This window comes from Xenopus laevis, chromosome 3L, assembly GCF_017654675.1.
Source record: "Xenopus laevis strain J_2021 chromosome 3L, Xenopus_laevis_v10.1, whole genome shotgun sequence".
Taxonomy (NCBI): domain Eukaryota; kingdom Metazoa; phylum Chordata; class Amphibia; order Anura; family Pipidae; genus Xenopus; species Xenopus laevis.
In genome coordinates this window covers 113902178-113927307 of record NC_054375.1, presented here as the reverse complement: position 1 = coordinate 113927307, position 25130 = coordinate 113902178, and the positions used below count along the sequence as shown (strand labels likewise).

Sequence of the window (25130 nt, the reverse complement as noted above, 5' to 3'; positions counted from 1 at the left end):
TAACCACCTTAGTTTGTACACATTATATCAAAAATAAATTGTTTACTTACAACCAGCAGGATATAAAACATTACCTCTAACTTTCAATATTCCCACTGGCAAAGATTATCTGTGAAACAGAAACAAAGTGTCAGCATGTTGACTTGCTTTTTGTAAATAGATACTTTTTCAACAACACTGACACTGTTTCTTTTTCACAGATCATGATTACTAAATGGGAAAATTGGGTTTTGCAAGTAGCAAAGATCCCTGTCTATGCCCAGTGTTCTGCCACTGTCTTGAATTACCAGGCTGACTCATTCCATTTATGCCCCTACAACACCCAGTATCAACGTTTAAGGTGTTGCACCACCCCCCCTCCTGGTAGTTTTAGACTTAAAACAATTATGTTCTGATACTAACCTCTGAGTCTGTCCGTTGGTGGTGTGGCACTAAATGTAGTCTTCTAAGGCTGTAGAGGAATTCGTAATAGGAATGCCACAGGACCTTTCTTCTGTAGTTACAAATGTATATGTAAAGCCAGCTTTAAGTGGGTCTGTGCCCAAAATATTTTAATTTCTAATTTTAAACAACTTTTTAATGTACATTAATTGAATAAAGTATATGGTTTTAAGTTATTTGTACATTTAAAGTAGTATTTGTTATTCCTTTCTGTTCTCCAGTTTATAGGCAAACATACACTGATTTCAATAACGATTTACAAGTAACTTTAAAGCTACTGCAACCTTTTCGCAAAGTTGCTTAAAAATTAGAATTATGTTTTATCACATGATTCAAAAACTTTTTGGCAGAGGAGCCCTTTAAATGAGAGAGGTAACGGAAAGGAGAGAAGAAACAAGGAGGGGTAGAGAATGTGCTAGGAGTAAAGATAAGAACTGAAAGGAATGAATGGGGGTGGGTAGTATAAAATAAAGAGGGATAGCAACGAATCAGAGATCAGCTTCAGCATACAATTAATCAGGGCACACACTCAGATTAGGGGAGATTAGTTGCTTGACGACAAATCTCTTCAATCTCCCCGAACTGCCTCCCACCAGCTAGAATGTAAATTGCCTGTGGGATGGTACTCTGAGCACTTCATTTTCCGAAGTCGCCCAAAGTTTTCCTGTTTGTGAGGCAACTTCAGAAACGAATTGCTCCGAGTGCCATCCCGTCAGGCATTTACATTCTAGCCAGCGGGAGGCAGTTTGGGGAGATCAGTCGCCACTAAGAAGAGATTTGTCACTGGTAGAGTTGCCACCTGGCCTGTATTTTACTGGCCTGGCAGGTAAAAATGATGGTTGATCCCAATATTATTAATAGGGAAAAAAATATATAGGAAGGCCGATATTTTTTTCCAAAAAAGGTGGCAACCCTAGTCGCCGCGACTAATCTCCCCGGATCTGAGCGTGTCACCTGACCCTAAAAATGGGCATAGAAAGAGTTAGGAAAGACCAAAAGAGAAGAGTAACCTGAATAGTGTAGAAAACTGGATGGGAGAGAAGAGCATAGACAATAGAAAAAGTAGGAGGGTTGAGCAGAAGAAAAGTAACAAGGAAAATGTGGGGAGAGGAGTGAGAAGAACATAGAAGGTAGGTGAACACGAGAGCAATGGGAAATAAGTCTAAACCATGAAAACAAAGAGAAAACGGGCAAGTTAGAGAAAGTGGAGAGCAGAACGCAAGACCGATGGGGGAGGGAAGGAGAGTAAATATAGAAAGATAAAGAAGGAACATCGCAATAGGAAAGCAACAAGAAAATGTCTGTGAGTAAAGAATGTCCCGGTAGCCTATACTGTGTGACGAGCTACTGCCTAGGGACGCCTAAAGAGAAGAGAGAGCAAGAACATGGAGGTGGTTAGTAACCCCAAGCAAAGCCAGACAGCAACATTGTGACTGAACTCGCTAACGTAATGGTTTGTTCAGAAGCACCAAACACACACCCAAGATTAGGCCACACAAGCCAACTAGCTGCACATAATAGTCCTGCCTGCAACCCACAGCATTCTCACAACTCCCCCTGCGCCCAGACACAACAGCAGCGCACGCGCACTTCCTAAACCCGCCTCAAGGCGTGGAAGTCAACAGATGCCGCCAACCGTTGCCTCGGTGAACGTCTGACGTCGTGGCGGAGAACCAATCAGAGAGCAGCTTTTGTCTGCTTGTGGCAAGTTTGAAAACGAATTTTTGTCTGAGGTAAGAAAACGGTCGCGGCGCTGATAGAGAGAGAGACTGACAAGCCAAGGGGACTGAGTGCTGCAGAGCTGGAAGGGAAGAGGCATCCGCTATGAGAAAAAGGTGAGGCGGAATTACACTTCTTGTTAACGCACAGATTTCTTTTAAACGGTTTACTTGGAGGAGATAAATGCGCGCAGATCTCGAGCATTGCCTCATGCGAGGCTGTTGGAGATTGTGAGCCATGAAATTAGCTTCTAGTTCCTTTCATTGACATATGACTTAGTGTAGTGGTGTCGCACTGCAGAGACTCGCTAATGATCACACTTATAGTCACTGAATTGCGCTTGAAAATGAGACGTATTCAGTGCAGCGACATTCTGAGGGAATTGTGTATCAGTCTGCTGGCTGTGGTGCATGCCGGGAAGTCGTGCCGCACCTGCTGCTTGTTGCTATCTCACGAATGTGACAGCTAAATGATCTCAATTATAATTCATAGAGGGATTTTGGGAGTTGTAGGCTGTTACAGCTCAGTGTACGGAAAGCATTTTAGGACATCCTGCAGCGAAATAATGACTCAATGCAAAGCATGATGTGCCCTTGTTAGTAGCATTTCCACTTCTTCCCACCAGGGCAATTGTGCTCAGAAGGCCAGTAGTGTGAGTGCTGCAGGCCAGCCAGTATAGTATGTAGTATGAAGTAGTGCAAGTAATGTATGAAGTCATTGACTCCAGGGAAGGATGTTTGTGCTGGCCCAGTGCCACTGCTTTATACAGTAACTGCTTGTCTGTCTCTGCTCAGCAGTTGGGTTTCAGCAGAGAGGAGACCAGGTTTCATCTGAGGCATTTGTGTATCTAGTGCAACTCATTATGTGCTAATTAGCAGTCTGTCATGCAGTGGCTTTACACTTGCTAATTATGTTTCATGATACCCTCAGTTTCAGCTCCAGTATGGCCACTGACACCGTCTATTTTATGTCTGCTCAAAGAATTCTCATCTGCAATACATTTACATGGAACTATAACAGATCCATGGCCCTATTAAATGCAGTGTTCTTGATCTGGGCTGATGCACATACAAACTGCATCCACCAGCAGATATGTGCATCCACCTTAGGAATGAATTGTCAGGTGTAGGCACCCGATCTGTCCAGCGAATAAACCATAGTTAGTGAATGGGAATCATGCCAGATAAAACAAGTGTGCCCGAACTGCCTCTGTGTATCACAAAGCGGTTGAAATGAGGGTCATCTCCCAATTCAATTTTAATCAAATTATTCAGGTTTTAAAATTAAAAAAGGATTTTCTTTTTGTCTGTAATAATAAATCAGTACATTATACTTGATTTCAACTAAGAAAATGAATCCTTATAAGTGGCAGAACAATCCCATTGAGTTTAATCCATGTTTAAATGACCCTTTAGTAGATTTAAATTATGGAGATCCAAATTACAGAAAGATCCCTTATCCAGAAAACCCCAGGTCCTGACTATTCTAGATAACAGGTTTACATTATTTTCTAGGAGACTTTAGGTGTGAAAATCCAAATTACGGAAAGATTGTTTTATCCAGAATGCTCGGGACCTGAGGTTTTCCAGGTAACCCGTACCTGTATTGACTTACATTTTAACAAGCCTAAAAATACAACTTTTGCATAATAAAAGTCTAAGCAATAATGCCTGTACATATTATTTAGAAATGTTCAATGATTTTACAGATATTTGTAGATGTAATTGCTATTGAGGAACTTCTGTCACCCCAAAACTACAATTCCCACAGTGCCCTGCTTGCTTCTGGTCTGTTAATCAGCTGGCTTCTTCTGCATTGCTTCAGAATTAATAGCTATGGGCTGCTTTCTATTTCACTTTAGCAATTTTGTTGTCAAATAACTTTTGAACATTTATCATTGTATATTGGAAGGATGAAGAAACTGTTAATAATGCCAAAACTTTTAGCAAGTTCAGAATGTTGTAAATTGTTCAATTTGTATTAGAAGGTGTTTTTTTATGTAGAATGTCTTTAAGGATCACGTTGACAATCTTCTGTGGGTCTAAAGTTACACATGACATCCCTTTTAGTTCTTACCCATATCAGTTGTTTTGTTAAACAATGAATTGATTGTATGTGGATTATAGAGTCTGCATCTTCTCTGGCATTACATTTTAAGTAGCTATGGAAATGGTTTATTTGGAACATTGTAAACTTATTTGTTCAATACCTACACCCAGATGCAAACACCTGCATGTCCTAAAAAGCACAGTTTGTATCAGGTCTAGTAACCCACAGCAACTAATCCAATGTTTGTTTTTAAAGGGGGGCATTCCCCTTTAAATTAACTTTTAGCGTGATGTACAGTGATATTTTGAGACCGGTTGGAATTGGTTTTCATATATTTTTTTTTTGAGTTATTCAGCAGCTCTCCACTTTCCAATTGTAGCAATCTGGTTTCTAGGGTTCAATTTACCATAGCAACCATGCATTGATTTGAATAAGAGGCTGGAATATGAATAGGAGAGGACCTGAATACAAACACGACTAATAAAAAGTATCAATAATACATTTGTAGCCTTACAGATCATTTGTATTTTTTAGATGGGATTTGTTGTCCCCATTTGAAAGCTGGAACAAGTCATAAGACGAAGGCAAATTATTCAAAAACTATAAAAAAGAAAAAATGAAGGCCATTTGAAAAGTTGCTTATTAAATTAGCCATTGTATAACATACTAAAAGTTTACGTAAATGTGTGAACCACCCCTTTAGCCACCAATGGTATATAAATGTAGTATGAGATCATCTGTCTGTGCAAAGCTCAGTCATTTCTGGGTGTGGTTGACAATTTATGCTTCTTATAACAACGGTTGCTTTCCAATTTAATTCCCTCATTTTGTGGATTAGCATTTGTGTATTCATTATGCAAAACCTGTTATCCTGAAAGCTTCAAAATCCAGACATAACTTTTCATAGAATCTTATTTAAATCAAAAGTTTTTTTTTTTAAACCAAAAGTATTTTTCTCTGTAATCAAACCGTACCTTTACTTGATAATAACCAAGTTACCATAAAGCTTTTATCCCTACCTGCTATGATCTGATGCACTCCTGGTGCATTGTGTTTGCCCTTGCAAGGGAGAAGACTCAGCCCACTGCTTCCATATCATACAGACTGTCAGTCCAAGCATCAATGAATCCTTCCCACTAGGACAAATGCAAATGGCAATTGGAGAAAGGGGACAGAAAGCAATGCACTGTAGTTATAGAATAGAAAATATAGATAAGACTTCAGCAAGGCACATCACTCCATTGTATACAGTAATTTTGTCCATGCACCTGTAGTTGTGGACACTTAAAAATGAGTGTGTGGACACTTTTTGATATGCGTGAAGATCACATGTAAGTGGGGAACATGAAATGTAGTTTATTTTCTTCTGGACTTTATATTCCCCTTTAAATCAAACAATCGGTATGTCACAGGTACAACTAACACAGAAATAAAATGTGCATGTCCATTTGTGTGCAAGGTACTACTGAGGCTGTCAGATTGATTCATCATGATATCTTTTTATACTGAAGCCAGGGCCTCACACAAGGTGGATTTCAGCCCTAAAACATGCAATTGCGTAGTTAAGGGCTGCAATTCACTCTGTATTTAGATTGTTGTGTAGGTATTGTAGAGAAAAAACCATATGTGACTGGCCTTATTGTTTCAACTTTATACGTGAAAATATCTTTTGTTTGTGAGTTAACCATACAAGCTTGATTTAGTCACCCACAGGTTCGGCCTGATATTGCGTTCTGGCTATTACAATAGACATCTGTCTATTGCCCAGCCCATATACAGTAAATTTTAGGCAAAATAATTTTTTTTTATATATTGCGTGGCGTATCTACCCTTTTTTTTTTTCTTACACTTAACTGTTCCTTTGGGGATATAATTATTTTGTTTAAAATGCTCGCTCCGAGAGATGGCTTTTTTTGTATTTTGGATCTTTTTAAATAACAAGTTTCTGGATAATGGATCCTGTATCTGTATTTGCAACTTTTCTGTTATCCTTGGGGATTTACAAAATCTGATTGCATTGAATAACATAATTATAGGGCCAATTCATTCAGTAACTGAACAGGTGTGTTTGCAAACAATCAAGCAATGCTTTCCTTTATCTTTTAGTGAGGTGATAGCTGCTGAATCGGTAGCATGTTTAAATTCAGCATTGGCCCGTCTTCGAGATATCTGGGAAGAAATAGGCATACCAGAAGATCAACGGCTGCAGAGGACTGATGCTGTTAAGAGACATGTGAATGTAAGCCCAAATCTTAAATGCAGAAGCCACAAACTAAAAAGTGTTTACCTAGTTTTCATTTATTTTACATGTTTATATGATCAATTCACTCCTAACACAGTGTGAGACACTGTGATGGAACACATTATATTGTATCTAAAAACATTCATTCAAACATAATACACTGTGCTAAATGATAGATTAAAAATGCATATGCTAGTCTTTGGCACTTTTAAGTATTATCTAGGTTCTACTTGCTAGTATTCCAGCCAGTATCTCAGTTGCCACTCTTACATGCTTTGCCATGAATCAGGGCTAATCGCTGCTAAATTAAAGCTTAAGTTTGGTATAAACTTGTCTAAATATTTGATATTTACTATAACTGTCTATATTACCTTTCATAGCTTCTCCTAACAAGGATGATTGAGGAAGAGGAGAATTTAAGACAGCGTCTCTTAAAGAGTATTGATGTGTGCCGAAAAGAACTCCATACACTCTGCGTGGAGCTTCAACTTCCACCGTTTGAAGTAAGCGATTTCACATCATTCAAATAAATGCCAAATATTTTGGAATGCTCATTGCTACCACTTTTGGTAGAGCATTCCATAACCTCAATGCCTTTACAGAAAAAAACTTCCAAAGCAGAAAGTGTCTCCATTGTCAATATGTTCTCTTGTCATTTTGTACATGATGATCATTTCCACCTTGTTTGATTTTAACAGGAGGAGGAGGAAACAACAATTCTACAGCTGGAAAAGGACTTAAGAACAAGAGTAGAAGTTATGCTTAAACAGAAAAAAGAAAGAATGCACGAGTTGAAATTATTAAAGGAGCGTGATCAAGACTTGTGTGATATTCTGTGTACATCTCCATACCACATTGACAGTGCATGTGTTCCAAGTCTCCAGGAACTGGACCAATTTAGGAGGCATCTGGCTGGGCTTTCTGCCGAAAAGGTATATTGATTATTCTGAAACTGAATGTCAAACATTGTGTTAAGACGCCATCTGAAAGTATTTAAGATGATATTGTTATGTAATGGCTTACAGTTTAGTGTTTTGTAAAAAAAAAAAAAAAAAAAAACTTTAGGGAGGCTCCACTAGTTATAAAAAGTTGAATAGTCTAGTTTGTATAAAATAACTCTATAAGTTGAAATGTTTAGTTTGCGTGGAGTAGGTGAAAGGCTGCATGTTCAGCACCCTAGATATAAGGTTTTTTGACCTACTATACTTGCTATCCCCCCAATTTTTCCAATCTACAACTGCTACTATTTATCCTGCTATGTGTGGCACACCTACCTCATGTTTAATTCAGCCCACTAACGGTGGCTTTAATGGCTTCATAGGAACGACGGGAAGCGGAGTTTAAAAGTACAAAGAAGCAAATTATTCTTTGCATGGAGGAACTGGATCGTCTTCCCGACACAAGCTTTGAACGTGATGTGGTTTGTGAAGATGATGACGCTTTCTGCCTTTCTAAAGAAAATCTTGATGCATTGCAACTACTTCTTATTCAGGTTGAGTAACCACTGATTTGATTTTAAGCTTTTATTTTGGTTGGATTTTACAATTGTACAATTGTACAATTTGTTTTAAAACATGATTCCTGATCTGTATTTGCAGTTGGAAGAACAGAAAATGAAGAATCAAATTTTGTGTGAAGAACTAAGGTCTAAAATTACTGAACTTTGGGAAAGGCTTCAGATACCTGAAGAAGAACGAGATTCTTTTGCTGTGCATATGACTGGATCAAAAGGAAAAACAATTAAAGCAGTAAGAAGATTTTGCTAAACAAAATAGTAGCACTTCCTTGTACATGAAATGCATCTTTACACTTTCTGCATTGACTGTATACATAGAGGCCAATACATCAAAAATGTAGTTTAAGGGGTGTTTGTTTTTTGTTTTTTTTTACTAATTCAAAACTCCTAAAACTCCTATCTCAAATGTGTCTTATTTATTAAAAAAACTCATTTCAATAACTCAAATCAAATTCTACCCATTATTTTCATTAATCTAAAAATAAAAAAAAAACCTTTTTATAAATTGAAAAATAGCTTGATTTTTGTTAATATAACTCCCTTTGACTTCTATATGAACTCTCCAGCTTTTAGATGCTGAACTTTGGTTTTAAAGCTTTTTTTGCAACCAATAGGATTCAAATGTGTTTTTGGAAATTCAAATTCACGATTTATGCCCAAAAAAAATGTAATTGAAAAAGTCAAAATTGAATGTTAAGTCTGACCTATAGTGTGTTAATATCAGCTAAAGTATTCTATTTGCTGAAATATATTGCCCAGTCTGTTTTCTAAATGCATCCTAATTTTTCAGTTGCAGGATGAATTGAATCGCCTTCAGGAGTTAAAGCTGCAGAACATAAAACGTATTATTGAAGCAATTAGGCTAGAATTATCATCTTACTGGGACAAATGCTTCTATAGCGCTGCTCAAAGACAAGTTTTTGTACCATTTAACAGTGGTAAGTAGTTGTTACAGTTTAGGCCTGAAAAGTCAAAACATTATGGAATTTGTTTGACTCTCCACTAACATCATTCTTATTTATTAGAGGATTACAATGAAGATCTGCTTTGTCATCATGATGCCGAAATAACCCGCATTAAACAATATTATGAGTTGCACAAGGAAATGTTTGAAGGTGTGCAGAAATGGGAAGATAACTGGCGTCTTTTCTTGGAATTTGATGTAAGTCTAACATCCTAATGACTCCAAAAAGCTGTGGGAATGGCAATGCACTTTCCTATAGTGGTCTATTTAAAGGGGGACTGTCGTGAAAAGTAAAATTTGATAAGCTTCATCACACTGAAATAGGAAGCTTACAAAATAGAATCCATTAAAAAAAGTACCATTTCTGAAATAAGTTTATATTCACTATCCCTCTCAGCATCATCTTCATTCAGGAGTTGCGTGTCAGATTTTCATTGACGATTAGATACAATATATTTTTCTTAGGAGATGTATTAGAGCTCACTCAAATAACTGATTCCAGCACTAACAAAATAAGTGTCTTTGGCACAAACCCTGCAGGATTCCTGGTGATATTTTTAGAGTGAGCTCTAATACATGTAGGCAAAAGATGCCCACCCCTAAAAGATGAATTGGATCTAAGTGTTATTCAGAATCAGACACCCAACTCCTGCATGAAGAGAGAATGAAGCGAGTCAGATGCTGAGAGATGGAGATTGAAGAGGAACTTGATTATTTCAGAAACTGGTCCAAATTTCTAATTGATTATATTTAGAAAATTTCTCATTTCAGTATGATGAAGCTTATATAAAATGTTCATTTCCGCGATAGTTCCCCATTAAGCCAATTTGATTGTTGCTGTTTTTTCAGTGAGAATGCAGCATGTGATTTCTTCCCCTACCTTCCAAGGGTTTTTAAAAATCTGTGATTATATATCAAAGTTATCTAGGCAATTTGTAAAATATGATATGGTATAAACTTATTCAGAGTTCTCCTCTGAGCACTTTTACAATTTACATTCCTTCTCTGTTTTAATTGGTTTCTAAGATATTTACAGTTTTATGCTGCTAGGCAGGCTTTAGCTCAACAGCTCTCTTTGAAGACTTAACTTTCAAAAGGGGACAGATCATCTGTTGGTCAAAATCAGCTAAACTGTCTGACTAAATCAAAGCATGTATGGCCTACTTTAGAGTGTATGTGCAGCCAAGGATAATTGGTGTCACTGAAGTGGGCTTGTACAGGAATACAAGTATGCATACTTCAGAGTCTGTACATGAGTAAGTTCATGGCATCATGCAAATTAAAATGGGTATGTATCCCCTTTTCACTTGTTCACCAGAACAAGTATATAAATGATACTTCTTCATTCACCCAACAGAAAAAAGCTACAGATCCTAATAGGTTCACAAATCGCGGGGGCAATCTGCTGAAAGAAGAAAAGCAAAGGGCTAAACTGCAGAAGATGCTTCCAAAGGTATGCTGAAGTGTTGTGCAAATATTATCTGTTCCTTGAGTAGTTTCATAAACACTTCTAACCTGTATTTTGCTTATTCTGTAGTTGGAAGAAGAGCTGAAAGTGCGCATTTCTGCATGGGAGGAAGAACAGGAACAAGAGTTTTTTGTAAATGAGAAGAAATTTATGGACTATGTTGCAGATCAATGGGAGACATTTCATCAGGACAAAGAGAGGGAGAAACAAGAACGGGTAGGATTGAAATGCAGCCCCACAACATACATTTTACTGTGAAGCTGCTATGTTTTTTATTTGAGGCCAGTTCTCTGCAAGCAGATGAGCATCTCATGCAGTGTGATCTTAAAAGGATTCATCAAGTAACACTGCCTGTGCTCAGTCTGGCAGAATCACAGCGCCATTTTTAAATTGTAAAGCTATCATACACATGTTCTTTATATCATGAGCTTAAAGGTGGAACTCGGGCTTCTGAAACAAAATTTGTTAAAGACCCTACAGAAAGTATAATTTTTATATGCTGAAATCAACCTCTTTCTGCATCATTTGAAATACTAGCAGGGAAAAAAATATTGATTAAAAGTTAAAAATTGTAACAGCATCTCCACAGCTTACAGACAGCATGCAGGAACTACATAGCCCACAATGCAATTGCACTGTGATGTTCCTTTCCTTATTGACCACACGTCTGCAGAGAATTTACATTTTTGTCTCAAAGTAGTCTGCCAGATCAGCAGGAGAACAGGGGGCTGGGCTTAGGCAATTGTTCCAAACCATATTATTGCATTATAAATCATGAAAAGGCTGCATATTTTTAAATTGTTGTATTTTGCAAAGTTGCTTGAAATTATGCTTACTTTTCAAAAAGTAAGTGTGTGTTTGGGCCGAGTTCCCCATTAATGCTAAGGCTGGATATATGACCTGTAGCTAAATACAAATAACATACTATGTACCCATCAAAGACTTATAGGGAGATTGATTTAATACTGTTGCTTTGGTATTTGTCTTCCCTTCGCTAATGTCCGTTTCATATATTTATTTCTATAGCTAATGAAGAAGAATCGGCAACTCGAGGAGGAAATGTACTATGGTAGTGCACCCAAAACTCCCAATAAGAGGCGTGTGCTTGGACCCAGTACACCTAGTAAATGTAGAAAGGTATGATTTGAGGAAAAACTTTCTTTTTTTTTTTTTTATATTTGCAGTGGGGGGGGGGGGTAAATATAAAAAACAAAATAAAAAATGTTCACATGACATGGAGCAAAGCAGTTTGCTATTAAACTAAGAAGCCTTTTTTTTCCTTTTTGCTGGTGGTATCTCTTTACTCAATCCAGACCACGGGTCATGACTTCAGTGCAAATAACACAAAACTGAAATGGTTTTTATACATGTAAAGATTACATTTGTCAGGAAAATATATTCTCTGGTAGCATCGGAATTCTTTTGTATGAGAGGGGTTTTTATCCTGTAGACATGTTGAAAGCTTTCAATAACATTTGACCACTGTATATAATTACCTGACTACAAACACGTTTTGCATTGTGAGCAGTTTATCTGTTATCTAACATGCTACGTGGACGAGGCTCAGAAAAATTGTCTCCACCGGTGCAAAAGAGCCGATCCAGAGATACAGCAAGTCCATATTTTTGGATTTAGCCTAGTATATCAAATCAAGTTTGTTGCAACTACTGGGAAAAAAACAATTGTCATCCAACGATGAAACCAAGGATTTGCAGAATTCAGTCTTTTATTTAAATTGCTGGGATGTGATCTTAAGCTGAATTTAGCGTATCCCCACTTATTTATATTAACAATAATTTAGATTTAAATCTGTGGCGTTTTTGTTATATGTTTTTAGGAAATGCAGTTTGATCTTTGTACCAAAACTGCTGAACAACTTTCTGATCAGGCTAAACCTAAAATCGAAATCATTGTCTTCTTTTCTGTAATAATATGCTATTTTGCTTTATGTGTGGGATTTTTGATCTCAGAAGACATCAGATTTTTTTTTTTTAAAAAAAAAAAAACATGTTTTAATCCTTGTACAGGTATGGCACCTGTTATCCAGAATGCTGGGGACCTGGGGTTTTCCAGATAATGGATCTTTCTGTAATTTGGGTCTTCATGCCTTAAATCTATTAGAAAATCATGTAAACATTAAATAAACCCAATAGGCTGGTTTTGCTTCCAATAAGGATTAATTATATCTTAGTTGGGATAAAGTACAAGCTGCTGTTTTATTATTACAGAGAAAAAGGAAATCATTTTTAAAAATTTGGATTATTTGGATAAAATGGAGTCTATGGGAGACGGCCTTTTTGTAATTCGGAGCTTTCTGGATATCGGGTTTCCGGATAAGGGATCCTATACCTGTACAACTTGGAGCTTGGGATACTCGGTAGAAACTATTCATATTAACAAATACAATACATACTATACTGTACATGCCAGTGAAAAACTCTATCCATAGATAAGTATGGCTGGAAACTGTTTATTCTTTTTCTGATTGCGAATAAGTTTGACTTGCTTACTAAACAAGTAAAATGTTTTTTGTTTTTTTTTTCATGTTCATCTCTGTGCATGTGTTATATCTACTAAACATTATCAATGTTCTAAAGTACTGCTGTGTGTTTTGCTTCAAAGCCACTGTAGTGCATGTGCCTACCCTTGCATTAAAGGAGAATTCAACCCTTTTACAAAAAAAAGCCGTACCCCGTCCCTCCTCCCCCCAGCCTAACTCTCCCCCCCCCCCCCCCCCGGGAAATGCCTCATACTTTATACTTACCCCTCGGCACAAATTCTGGCATCGGAGTTCCACGCAGCTATCTTTCTGGTTTTCGTGTCTTCCGGCAATACTGCAATTTTCGTGAGCTTCGGCGCATGCGCAGTTGTCGTAAACTGGCAAATTGCTCCAACTGCGCATTCGCCGACATGCCAATCTCCCACTCCGTTTGCCGAAGACCCGGAAGATGGCTGTGTGGATCTCTGATTTTAAGTATAAAATATGGGGCATTTCCCCGGGGGGGGGGTTAGTTAGGCTGGGGGGAGGAGGCAGGTTGGTCTCCGTGGGGTGGGGGGTACAGGTATTTTTGTTAAAGGGTTGAATTCTCCTTTAAAGAGATACTGACACAAAAAATTAAATTATAATATTGCCTTTGAAAGCAACTTATAACTTTGCCATAAAGTATTTGCACAATGCTTTTACATTACCTGTCTAATGCTCCCTGTTCCTGTATGAGGGGGCTGCCATATTTGTGCAGCAGGAGTCCGTTAGCATTAGAAACTTTAACTGACAGGCTGAGATGGGATAGTCGGTTTGGCAGAACAGTCAGGTTTAGGAACTTGAAATAATTACTTACAAAAACAAACCTCTCGGCAAAAAACGATAAACACAATTTATAGGTAACTTTTAATGTGCATTCATATTTTTAAAAGTAGTTTTTTAGTGTCAGTATCACTTTAACTAATAAATATTAACATTACCTGCTTTTCCCTCCAGCTTAATGGCACCTCCATCTCCAGTTCTTCCAACAGCACTCTGCGCTCTGCTTTCAGTGGGACGATGTGCCACTCTCCTGTATCTCGTCCACCTCTCTGTGGTGGCAAGGTTAGTTAATTCACCGGACTTTGTGCTTTTACTAAATTATTACTTATTTTTTTCCCAGTTTTATATGTACATCTATTGGTTCTGGTTCTGTTTAATGCACAATGCTAGTTCACAAACATTGATATAAATTATAATACTCTTTCGGCTCATGGAGGTAAAATGTTAGTTTTTTTTTTTTTAACCCTTGTGTGTTCTAGTCGATCTTAGGAATAGTGTTGAAAGTTATGGGGGGAAAGTGCTAAGCCTTTCTATATATCCATATACAAAGATGGAAATAAGGATGTCCAACTGGAGATCCCAAGATCATAAATGTATGCTAATAATTCTGACATATTGTTGACCCTCTACATGGAAAAACTGAACAGCATATGGTTTCTTCAATAATTGGGTTTTTTTTTCCATTGAATCAGCCTGGATTACCTTCAAGAACTCCAACGAGAGTGTTCAAAACTCCACAGACAAAGCGGCTAGAGAAGAACAAAGAGAATATGTCCCAGCTGAATGGAACCGCTATGAGCGGTGGGTGCTACCTCACAATTCCTGCTCAACGTAACATCAGCGTTAACTCTGTTGCAAGCACCTATTCTGAGTTTGCGGTAATTTACCTTTTCTAAGAACAAAATAATGAAAAATAAGTGATCACGGAGAAGCACACAGTCAGGAAGAAAAAATATTAGCTAAGAGCTGCAGTGAAGGTTCTGGTGATTGCATGCTGCTAGGGCATATTGACTTTATTTTGAGGGAGATTTTTGACTGTTCTTACACACTGAGGTGTCACTCAGTATGAAGTGTACCAGTACAACCAGAGTGCTCATTGGTTTCTGGGGGCAACAGCACTTGTGCTATTTAGCACGTATGTAAATTATGCCTTACTGTGTAATAGGCTATTAGAATATCAAAAAAGATTGTCTTGCATTGTAAGAAATGCTCTCCACACTATCTGCATGCAAGGGAGGTTTCTTTGTGTTAAATGAACATACTTCTAAGAATATGTTAGAACGAAAGGGACATATATTTGATCAATAATGATGTCTAAGATCATGATACAGTTGGTTCTTCATTGGCATAGTGGATGCAGTTTATCTTGGGGGAGACGCTTGATTTAATCGGAGTACTGCGGGTCCCCAAGCATACTATAAAAGTTGAAATTGCATTCCATTATTATTAAATATATAATACAGAGGTCTTCTATGTTTATAGAGGGACTCTACAAATTCTGACTCCACATCTTCACAGAGGTCTGTATTAGTAAATAAGGAATAACTGGTGCATGCCTGTTGGGAGCTTTATGTTTTTCCGTCCTTTTTTAACCCAGTAACATAAACCAAGCTCGTTTGCCTCAGCATGCCTATTGACACCTGTCTCTCTGATACTTCCTTCAGGCAGGTGGAGATGCTATTATTTCTCAAGTCAGTCTTTATAACACTAAGGGGCAGATTAATTAAGGGTCGAATTGAAAATTTTTATGGTCAAAACTCATTGGAATTGTGAATTATCCAAACTCGATTTGATTTTTAAAACAAGTTTGAATTTCGAGATTTATCATACTCTGGCCCTTTAAGAACTCAAATTCGACTATTCGCCACCTAAAACCTGCCCAGTTCATGTATAAGAGCGGTCCAGTGACCCATATGGACATGTTAGTAGCCTTCTTGCCATCCAAGTTTCATTCGATTTGGTAAAATTAGTCCGAGTTTTATATATGTTTTTTTTTTTTGTTTTTTTTAATAAATAACCCCCCCCAGTCAAATTTCGAGTACAGGTATAGGATCCCTTATCCGGAAACCCGATATGCAGAAAGCTCTGAATTACGGAATGGCTGTCTCCCATAGACTCAATTTTATCCAAATAATCCAAATTTTTAAAAATAATTTCCTTTTTCTCTGTAATAATAAAACAGTACCTTGTACTTGATCCCAACTAAGATATAATTAATCCTTATTGGAAACAAAACCAGCCTATTGGGTTAATTTAATGTTTAAATGTTTAATGTTTAAATTTAAATTTCCAGTAGACTTAAGGCATGAAGACCCAAACTACGGAAAGATCCGCTATCCGGAAAACCCAAGGTCCCGAACATTCTGGATAACAGGTCCCATACCTGTATATTCGAATTTAATAGAGTTTAAAAAAAACTTGCATGAATTTAAAATTCGACCTTTAATAAATGTGCCTCTAAATGTGGTGCTGTTCAAAGATACAAATGTGAATATTTTACTAACATTATGTCCTGCAAATAATATTTTCTCATACAACTAGTTGAGTGATGCAGTTGAGCTCTGTGGCTCTTACCTGGGCAGTCTATTTTATTTTGTCCTTTTATCCCTCAAGGTTTTGTATTATATTACAGACTCGACTTGCAATTTAAGCTTTGCTGAAGTAGTGATTGTCTCAGTCTGGCCACACATATTTTTTTTTTTTATAACATTGGTTTTTTATTAGATTTTCATCACATGTATATCATGCAGATGCAGTAGGAAGATAGCAATTACAGTAGTAAAGTTTGCAGTATTACAATGTACAAAATGAATACAGTCAAGTGATCTACAAAATTATAGCAGCCACATAGTAAGTTGGCTATACAATATGAGCTAGAAGAGCTAAACCGTGATGATAGATTAGTGAACTGAGTCAAACCATAATAGTAAAGAAGTAAAAAGAAGTAACTTCCTGTACGTGAACAAACCGATCGTCCGTGAAAATTGAGTAGGTACAATATGGCAATTGGGAATTTAGCAGTCTAGTGCTCGGATTTTAATATGCAGTGGTCCGAGAGTAGTTTACTGTTGTCCGTTTTCCCTTTTCTGTTTGCCCTATGCATGTTGGAGGAGAGCAAGCGGTGTTACAATGACAAAGTGGTATGGTTAAAGCCATGAGGAAAGTTATATCTAACCCAAGGGTCTCACACCACATGAAATCGCTTTTGTTTATTGTGTAGTATACTAGTTCATTTTTCCATTATAAAGGTTGCGTTAATTCTAGCCTTTAGTTCCCCAAATTGTAAGGAGGTAGATAGCCAGGATTTTGCTGCTGTAAAGATATGCGTTATCAACGTATGCGCAGGTGCTGGTATATCCTTTATGGTGCAATTGAGTATTGCTTGTGCTGGGTGTTTGGGTAGATTGATATCTAAAACTGAGTAGATTAACTGGTATACTCTACGCCAAAATCTCTGTGCTTGTGGGCAGGACCAGCAGATGTGACTCATTGGGCCCTGGTCTTGGCAACCCCTAAAGCAGCAAGGGTTAGCAGTGGGGTCCCATTTTGCTTTGCGGGCAGGTACCATGTACCATCTGCTCAGTACTTTGTACGAGGTTTCCTTAGCAGATATGTTAATGGAACAGTGGTTGGTGGCCACACATATTTTATTTAATTACAAGCAGCTAGGATTTGTAGCTGCAAAATATTGCTTCTTGTATAATCTTAGAATTGGGACTGTGTGATTGATATTGATCTCTTATGAGAGAGGCCTATGGCACTTTTTTTTGTCTAGGACTTCCACGCTGATATGTTCCTGAGTCCCAAATATTGTCTGATGATCAGTTTTATAACCCCCTCCTCCCTCCAGCCTTAGTGTTACTCCGGGCAAATGTCCCTAACTTTTTACTTACCCCTCGGTGCAGATTCAGGCATCGGAGTTCATGAGTGCCATCTTCAGCTGCTTTGGTAATCTTCAGAATGAGACCCGGGCTTTGGCAATTTTCTTGAGTTTCGGCGCATGGGCATTTGTCGTGTGACAGAAAATTGCTCCAGCTGCGCATGCTCCGCTCTGCCGGGCTCATTCTGAAGATTATTGAAGAGAAGAGGATGGTACCCGTGAACTCCACTGGACAGAATCTGCATGGAGGGCAAAGACTTAGGGGCATTTACCCGGGGTAACATTTAGGGGCAGATTTATCAAGGGTCGAATTTCGAAGTTAAAAATACTTTGAAATTCGACTATCGAATTAAAATACTTCGAATATCGAATTCAAACTTTTTTTCATCTAATTTGGATATTCGAATGATCGAACGATGAAATCCTTTTATCGTACGGATGAAAATTTTTTACTTCGACTTCAAAAACGTAGAAAAATGCTGTAGACGGTCCCCATAGGCTAACATAGCACTTCGGCAGGTTTAATTTGGCGAAGTATTGAAGTCGAAGTTTTTTTAAAGAGACAATACTTCGATTATCGAATTTTCGAACGATTTATATTTTGCATCAAAGTAAATTTGAAGTCGTAGTATCCTATTCGATGGTCGAAGTAGTCAAAAAATTACCTCGAATTTTTTTTACTTAGAAAATTCCCTCGAATTCACTTCGACCCTTGATAAATCTGCCCCTTAGGCTGGGGGGAGGAGGTAGGGGGCTCTATGTAGGGTAGGGGGGTAGGGTTTTTTTTACTTTTAGGTTTGCTTCTGCTTTACGGGAGACAGCAATAGATGGAATCAGTTGTGCAAGTGTCTGACATCCAGATGGTTCTGTACAGTAACTTCAAAGAGTATTTGATCGTGCAGCCCTGCTCTCCCAACAGGTTTCCAGATTGTGTCATCATCAATATATGGGACAGTTGATAGAGTGGTATTGCCTGGAGATCAGACTCCATAAGTGTATTGAGAGAGGGACTCGTTTGTTTGGTTCCTGTGAGAGTGAGGCCCATCTTGCGGAAATCTCTCTTCTGTACCAACCAATGAAAAACCGGAATCAAACACTTATTTCTTGTCCTACATTTACTTGGAATATATTCTTATATAGCAAGTATATGTAGAACTGCAAATAAGTGTTTGAAATTATTATTATTTTCACAAGCATTTTCTATTTATTGCTAACCTTGTTCTGAATTAAATTGGGAGAAGGGTTGATCCCAGATCTGAAACCCATTATTGTGCATGAGTGATGTGTGAGAATATTATGACTACAGAGTAATTCTGGTATTTGCCATTATGTTTTCACAAGCACAATGTTTAGTACTGGCTGCAGAAGACTCTGGGCAGTTGTCCCCTTTAGCCTTTATGATTGGCTATGCAGAATTTCTCAGTTGATGTAACTACCTATTTTTCAGTCAATGGAGAAAATGATGATTCCGCCCCACAACACCTTCTATGTGTGCAGTTAATGGAATGCAATCCACCCGTCACTGCACACATGGAGCATATTTAGGCGGAAAAATGGTGTGTGTGTGTGTGTGTGTGTGTGTTTGTTCTAAAATCCAAACCAAATCCAAACCAGTGAGCACAGTGACAGTTTGCATTCCCTGCACATATACACAGTGTGACTGGGACAAATCACTGGTTTTAGTAGAGAAACAAATGCAAGTGACATTAGCCAAGGTTTCACTACACGGTTTATTAAAGGTAGTGCACCATTTATGTTAACTATTAGTATGTTATAATATGTTCTATAAGCAGCTTTTCAATTGTTCTTAAAATATAGCTTTTGAACAATGTGCCTTCCTCTTCTGCCTTTTTTAGCTTGCAGTTACAATCTATCTGGTTTTTGATGGGCACTAACCCTCATTGCCAATCAACTGTTGCTCTGTGAGGCTACAATTTGATTGTAATTGCTACTTTTAATTGCATATCTTTCTGTACAGGCCCTCTACTATTCATCCTGCAGTCTCTTACAAAGCACTGCCTGGTTGCTATGGTTAATTGGACCATAGCAACCAGATAGCTGCTGAAATGTCAATCTGGAGAGCTGCTGAACAAAGCTAAATCATTCAAAAACTACAAAAAATACCAATTTCAAATTGTCTCAGAAAGTCAGTCTAAATCACGTTAAAGGTTTATTACAGATGAACTTCCTATGAAATGGGACATTTTGTATCATATCTGCTTTGTTCCTCTAGTGATGGACATAGCTGAGTCAAGCTAAGAAAGTTTTCTTCCTGACTGTGTTGCAGTATTACTCCATACTTTCTTTACTGATTATTTGCTGTGATGCTCATTGCCTTATATGTTTTCTTTACACTTTGCTTCAGTTTCCCACCTGTTTCTTTGTATTAATGATATATAGACTTGTATGTCTTCCTAATGCTAATAAACGCTGAGCCAATTAGTGCTAAGCCATTAAATCTTTATCCTGCTCCTGGTGCTCAACCGCATCATTGGTGGAAAGTAATAGTCCCAGAGGCCGTCATACTGGCTTTAGTAGCACAGAAGGCTTGTCTGCTCTATATACTGCTTACACTCCTCACATTTGCTCAGCACAGGAGAGAGATCAGGTACTCTGCAAGGAAGCAGGTTTGTTTTTTATTCTGTAGTTCCTTCCAATGGGGAATGGCCGGATACCCTTGTGTGTTAAAAGAATTGTTCAGTGGAAAAATAAAAACTGGATAATTCAGTAGCCTGTGCAAAATAAAACATGTTTTCAATATGGTTAGGAAAAAATGTAATGTATAAAGGCTGGAGTGACTTGGTGTAACATAATAACCCGAATACAACTTCCTCCTTTGCAGCTCTATTGGTTTCCACTGATTGGTTACCAGCCCGTAACCAATCAGAGACTTGAGGGGGGGGGTACATTGGTCATATCTGTTTGTTTTGAATCTAAACTGAATGCTGAGGATCAATTGCAAACTCACTGAACAGTTATGTCCCATGAGGCCCCACTTAAAGGAGAAGGAAACCAAGTCGGCGCAAAACCCCCCCCCCCCCTCCCGTGTGTTGCCCACGCTCCCTCCTCCCCTCTGGCCTACCTGTCCCACTGGGCAAATGCCCCTAACTTGTTACTCACCCCTCTGTGCAGGTCCAGTCTACAGAGTTCACCGACGCCATCTTCTTCCAAGCGATCTTCTTCCTGCTTTGACCGGAGCATGCGCAGTAGGAGCATTTCGCTGGTACGATCTACAGTGCATGCGCCAAAAGTCACGAAATCGGACTTTGTGACTTTTGGCGCATGCGCAGTAGATCCGTACCGGCGAAATGCTCCTACTGCGCATGCGCCAAAACGCCGGTCAAAGCGTGGAAGAAGATGGCATCTGTGAACCCCGTGGACTGGACCTGCGCAGAAGGGTAAGTAACAAGTTAGGGGCATTTGCCCACCGGGACAGGTAGGCCAGGGGGGAGGAGGGAGGGGGGGCAACACAGGGGAGGGTTTTTGCGCCCACTGGGTTTCTTTCTCCTTTAAAGTCACTGACTAACTCAGAGTTAGAAAGCTTAAAAACAGGAAGTAGTGTTCTGTTATGTTAGTTATTTCTTCAGCCTTTATACATTACATTTCTGGCTAACTATATGACAAACTTTTAATTTTGCACAGCCTATATTTACCCAGTTTTGATTTTTACACTGAACTGTTCCCTTAACATCACATAACTTCTTACATCTTAGTCACATACACAAACTGTTTATTAACAATTTCACCTCTATCTTCTAATGCAGTGTTAATTAACCCTTTCTTTAGGGGTCTCGATCCAATAGCTGGTTTAGAATTATTTATGTAATGTAGATTTATTTCTTCTACACTCTTTAAGTGGAAGAATTAGTAGCCACATTAAAAAGATCCCCTACCTCTTCTACATGCAATTTTGAATTCTACTACGTTTATTACTCTGGTATGGATTAGCTTGGGAAAAGTATGTTTAGTCATACAAACAGAAGTAAGAGATCCAGGCGTTAAGTCAGTAATAGACACTGGGCATTGAGGATATTGAGTTTAGTGCAGTCTGATAGTGACGGATTATTTATGCTGTTCAGTAAAATTGACACAATCTTGTGCTAACTGTGTGCAATGAACAGTGTTTTCTTTGCTATAGACTAGAGGGGAGTGTACTCCCTGGCCTCTAAAATCCCTTCCCTACATTATTGGACATAGGAATTGTTTTTCCAGAACATTTCTCACATCTCCGTTATTGAATTGAATCACTAAGTCTGGGTCAGTCCATCATGCATCTGTCCTTCACCTTTTCCTTTCTTTCTGTGCATTGTTATATCTGCATTTTAACATATTGCTTTTTCTTTCCTCTTCTAATTCTATTGCAACTCAGAGCAAATCATCAGTGGTGCAGCTCCTTGTGTCTGTAACTAAAATGTGCTACTCTCAACCAAATTCTCTACTCCGAAAACAATTCTTCCTCAGAGCACTTGGTTCAGAGAACAAAAACATTTGTCTAAGAAAAGGTACATTATGTGAATAATTTGGCTAGCGCACTGCCAGCTCTAGGTTGGTCTCTCATTTGTGTTTTGTGCATGGTTTCTCTAATAACTGCTGTTTTTATCACGTATAATATAAATGAAATGATCTCATCTTACACCGGACACAACTGCCAGAACCAAAGATTCTTCCTGCTGGCCCTTTTTATAAGGGTTCTGGAAAACTATACAGTTATGGGATCTGTTATACGGAAACCCATTATCCAGATAGCTCAGAATTATAGAAAATGCCATCTCCCATAGACTCCATTTTATCCAAATTTTTTAAGAATGATAACCTTTTTCTCTGTATTAATAAAACAAAACTTGGTTCAAACTAAGATGAAATTAATCCTTATTGGATTTATTTGATTTATTTAATGTTTACATGATTTTCTAGTGGACTTTAAAGGGGTGGTTCACCTGTATGCCAACATTGAATATATTCTAGAATGGCTAATTATGAGCAACTTTTCAATTGACCTCCATTTTTTCTTTTTTATAGTTTTTGAATTATTTGCCTTCTTCTTTTGATTCTTTCCAGCTTTCAAATGGGGTCCACTGACCTCATCTAAAAAACATGCTCTGTAAGGCTACACATTTTATTGTTATTGCTACTTTTTTTTTTATTACTCTTCTTTCTATTCAGGCCTCTCCTATTCATATTCCAGTCTCTTATTCAAATCAGTGTGTGGTTACTAGGGGGAATCAGACCCTAGCAACGAGATGGCTGAAACTGGAGAGCTGCTGAATAAAAAGCTAAATAGCTCAAAAACCACAAATAAAAAATTAAAACCAATTGCAAATTGTCTCAGAATATCACTCTCTATATCATACTAAAAGTGAACAACCCCTTTATGGTATGAAGATCCAAATTACGGAAAGATCCATTATCCAGAAAGCCCCAGGTTCCGAGCATTCTGAATAACAGATCTCAGCATAATTCTGTAGTACAGGTATGGGATATTACCACAATTGGCAACATTTTGGCCATAAGGATTGGGTTGAAGCCTCTGAGATCATTTTATTTAATCGTGTATGTGCCTTTAACGCCTATCTTTTATTTCCTAGGTGAAATAATGTATATTTTTCTTTTGCAGCGAGAACTTTCAAAAGCCACAAGATCTAACACCAACCCCCATATCCTGAATTCCACTATTACACATCCGCCATCGTAACAGATTCTGCTGAGTGGAGAATCCAGCGAGTCTGAGATGAGGTACCAAGATGACTGGACCTGTAGCTTTGCTGTCAGTAGCAGTATTTCTATTGGCTGTTCGGTTAAATGAAGGGTGAATGTAACCCTCTCACCACCCCTAGTAAGCGGGTGAATCTGCATCGGGGCCACATTCTGTCCTTTAAATATAAAGCAAGCGGCTATGCAAATTTTGCACTCTTAATTTCATCTCTTTAGATATATATATAATATATAAATATATCAATTAAACACTCAAATCGGAAAATGTTGCCTTTCCACTTGGTAGCGTGCATATGTTTCTATTGAGATTTAAGCTGAACTGTATAATAGAAGCTTTATAATTCCTTTATATGTATTTTTGGTTACAGTTCTCACAGGTTTTGTAGCTGATGTTTTATTTGTATATATACGGTTTTTAGTTTGAAGCTAATCATGAACACCGTTGCACCTTCTTCAGTGTCACTACGGCTGTTTCACAAAGTGTTCTTTTTTTTTTTTTTCAAATGAGGTTCCCGATGGTGGTGTGTTTATTTCCTCTATATATATAGTACAAACATGTAGGACTATGCAGAAGCCTCGCTTAACACTACATTATAGACACAATGCCAGCGGGCTCAATACAACACATGCTTGCACTGCTCTTTGTTAATGGAGGTCTAGATAAATTCTTAGTATCTCATACATCTGTATGCACATATAGAACCTGTCACTCCTTCACCTTGCTTAAAGGAGAATCATTAACGTATAAAGAATGTACGTCCTATCAGGTGTGCTATCACTTTAAAATGAGACACGAGCGAGTAATGAATGGCGGAGACTCTAGGCAACTAGAAGAGCTGTACAATTGAAGACTTTAATATAAACCATCCTTGAAATCATTTTAAATTGCTTTTCTGTTTTTAACTGCAAAGTTAAAGGATCAGTAACATACATTTTTTTTAAAAAAAAAAACAAAATTTGTTAGTTTAGAATGAAAAAAAAACCACAGACAAATTAAACTTTTAAATCGCGAAGTCTTTATTAAGAAATAACTTACCGAAACTCTGCTTGTGCTCCTATTCAAAAAAGGCAATCAATCATGCAGCGCTCGATTTCTCCTCCCTGGCTATCTCCTATAAGGACGGCAGGGAGGAGAATTCAATCGCCGCACGATGGATTGCCTTTTCTGAAGAGGAGCGCAAGCGGCGTTTCGATAAGTTATTTCTTAAGACTTAGTGATTTAAAATTTTAATTTGTGTTTTTATTTAGTTCTATACTAAGGTTTTTCTTTTTTTTAAATTGATGTTACTGGTCCTTTAAATCCCTGTTATATGCTAGTAATAATTTTTGGGCATAGGCCTATTTAAAAGCACTTGATACTCTTAAGAAAGTTGACCAGAAACAGGAAATATCAGTCAATATATTAAGGAAATGTTAATATAAGAAGTGTTTGTTTTAGGCAAGATATCTGCAAGGAACCGATTCTAGGAGTTGTAGTTTAACTACTGCATGAGGGCTGCTATTTGGGCATCCCTGTTTTATATAACCATCCCTGTTTGATTTTAATTCTGTATTTAGCTGGTTCCATCAGAATCTTTTTAGGAATAGATCTGGAAATCTGGCCATTCAGTACTTCAAAAGAGAGAGGTTATATAATAAACACTAATATACAGTGAATGAGAACATAGTTGAGAAATAAATTCTCTAGTTCCAGTGGTAATCCTACCATAAGATTGGCTGAGTAACTTCCGCAGACAACACTGAATGAAAATTGCATGCATTCATGTGCAACACAAGCCGCTTTCTGAGCTGAACATCCAGTGGATTTGGCTGGAGAGCAACTGTAAAGCTTCCTA

The 25130-nt window shown here is 37.9% G+C and overlaps 1 protein-coding gene across 10 annotated transcripts; it reads left to right on the top strand.

The window, feature by feature from the left end:
• The first annotated feature begins 2058 nt into the window (after window positions 1-2058).
• prc1.L (protein regulator of cytokinesis 1 L homeolog) lies at window positions 2059-24230 on the top strand. 10 transcript variants are annotated; one of them, XM_041586827.1, is made up of 15 exons: window positions 2059-2276; window positions 6316-6448; window positions 6832-6955; window positions 7148-7383; window positions 7773-7943; window positions 8050-8199; window positions 8758-8905; window positions 8993-9129; window positions 10289-10384; window positions 10469-10615; window positions 11426-11536; window positions 13901-13985; window positions 14396-14504; window positions 15186-15223; window positions 23198-23372. In XM_041586827.1, exons 1-15 carry the CDS (start codon window positions 2266-2268, stop codon window positions 23224-23226), a joined length of 1725 nt encoding a protein of 574 aa, XP_041442761.1. In that variant the 5' UTR covers window positions 2059-2265; the 3' UTR covers window positions 23227-23372. The 10 variants fall into 10 exon arrangements, 9 of the variants coding, with proteins under 9 accessions (XP_041442761.1, XP_041442763.1, XP_041442766.1 ...); XR_005966352.1 differs by having other exon boundaries at window positions 2064-2276; window positions 14396-14581; window positions 23198-23301; XM_041586826.1 differs by having other exon boundaries at window positions 2068-2276; window positions 13878-13985; window positions 14396-14581; window positions 23198-23562.
• The last annotated feature ends 900 nt before the right edge of the window (window positions 24231-25130 follow it).

What these genes read in the sequence shown, in the direction of transcription:
- prc1.L (XM_041586825.1), top strand. An exon ending in GTCTTTTCTTGGAATTTGAT is followed by an intron (nt 9,130 to 10,288) that starts GTAAGTCTAACA and finishes TTCACCCAACAG; the next exon opens with AAAAAAGCTACAGATCCTAA. An exon ending in AGAGGGAGAAACAAGAACGG is followed by an intron (nt 10,616 to 11,425) that starts GTAGGATTGAAA and finishes TTATTTCTATAG; the next exon opens with CTAATGAAGAAGAATCGGCA.